The following is a 592-nucleotide window of genomic DNA, read 5'->3' as shown; positions in this document are numbered from 1 at the left end:
TATTATAGTTTTAGCAAAGTGTATTTCATAAAAATCGGCGACTTTTATTTTGAACAACTGATGAAATGAAGTTTGTTTTCCCAGTTGTCTCCAGCTACGTTCGACACTTTTAATTTCTCTTTCAACCTGCACAGCTTCCGTTCAGCTCAAAATGAAAGATAACATTGAGCCTTCTGAACTTTGACCTCTCCGCTGTGACCTGTAGGACCTAATGGTGGGTGACGAGGCGAGCGAGCTGCGCTCCATGCTGGAGGTGAACTACCCGATGGAGAACGGGATCGTGAGGAACTGGGACGATATGAAGCACCTGTGGGACTACACTTTCGGCCCCGAGAAGCTCAACATCGACTCGCGGAACTGCAAGATCCTGCTCACGGAGCCGCCCATGAACCCCACCAAGAACCGAGAGAAGATCATCGAGGTTTGAGCGCTCGTTTGTTGAATAACACCTGTGATGAACCTCAATGAGGTTTGTGATTATTTTTGACCCTCTTGTCTCCCTGTAGGTGATGTTTGAGACCTATCAGTTCTCAGGCGTTTATATCGCCATCCAGGCCGTGCTCACTCTTTATGCGCAAGGTACTCAACCTTT

The 592-nt window shown here is 47.3% G+C and overlaps 1 protein-coding gene across 1 annotated transcript; it reads left to right on the top strand.

Moving 5' to 3' along the window:
• Positions 1 to 72: 72 nt before the first annotated feature.
• LOC107681639 (actin-related protein 2-A-like) lies at positions 73 to 579 on the top strand (the record flags this gene model as incomplete). Its single annotated transcript, XM_016477956.1, has 2 exons — positions 73 to 421; positions 507 to 579. Coding segments are annotated over exons 1-2 (283 nt in total), but the record flags the coding sequence as incomplete, so codon positions are not given.
• Between the last annotated feature and the right edge of the window lie 13 nt (positions 580 to 592).

This window comes from Sinocyclocheilus anshuiensis, unplaced genomic scaffold (assembly GCF_001515605.1).
Source record: "Sinocyclocheilus anshuiensis isolate Anshui unplaced genomic scaffold, SAMN03320099.WGS_v1.1 scaffold23762, whole genome shotgun sequence".
Classification (NCBI taxonomy): Eukaryota; Metazoa; Chordata; class Actinopteri; order Cypriniformes; family Cyprinidae; genus Sinocyclocheilus; species Sinocyclocheilus anshuiensis.
The sequence above is the reverse complement of the archived record's forward strand: the minus strand, read 5'-3'. Positions and strand labels throughout refer to the sequence as shown.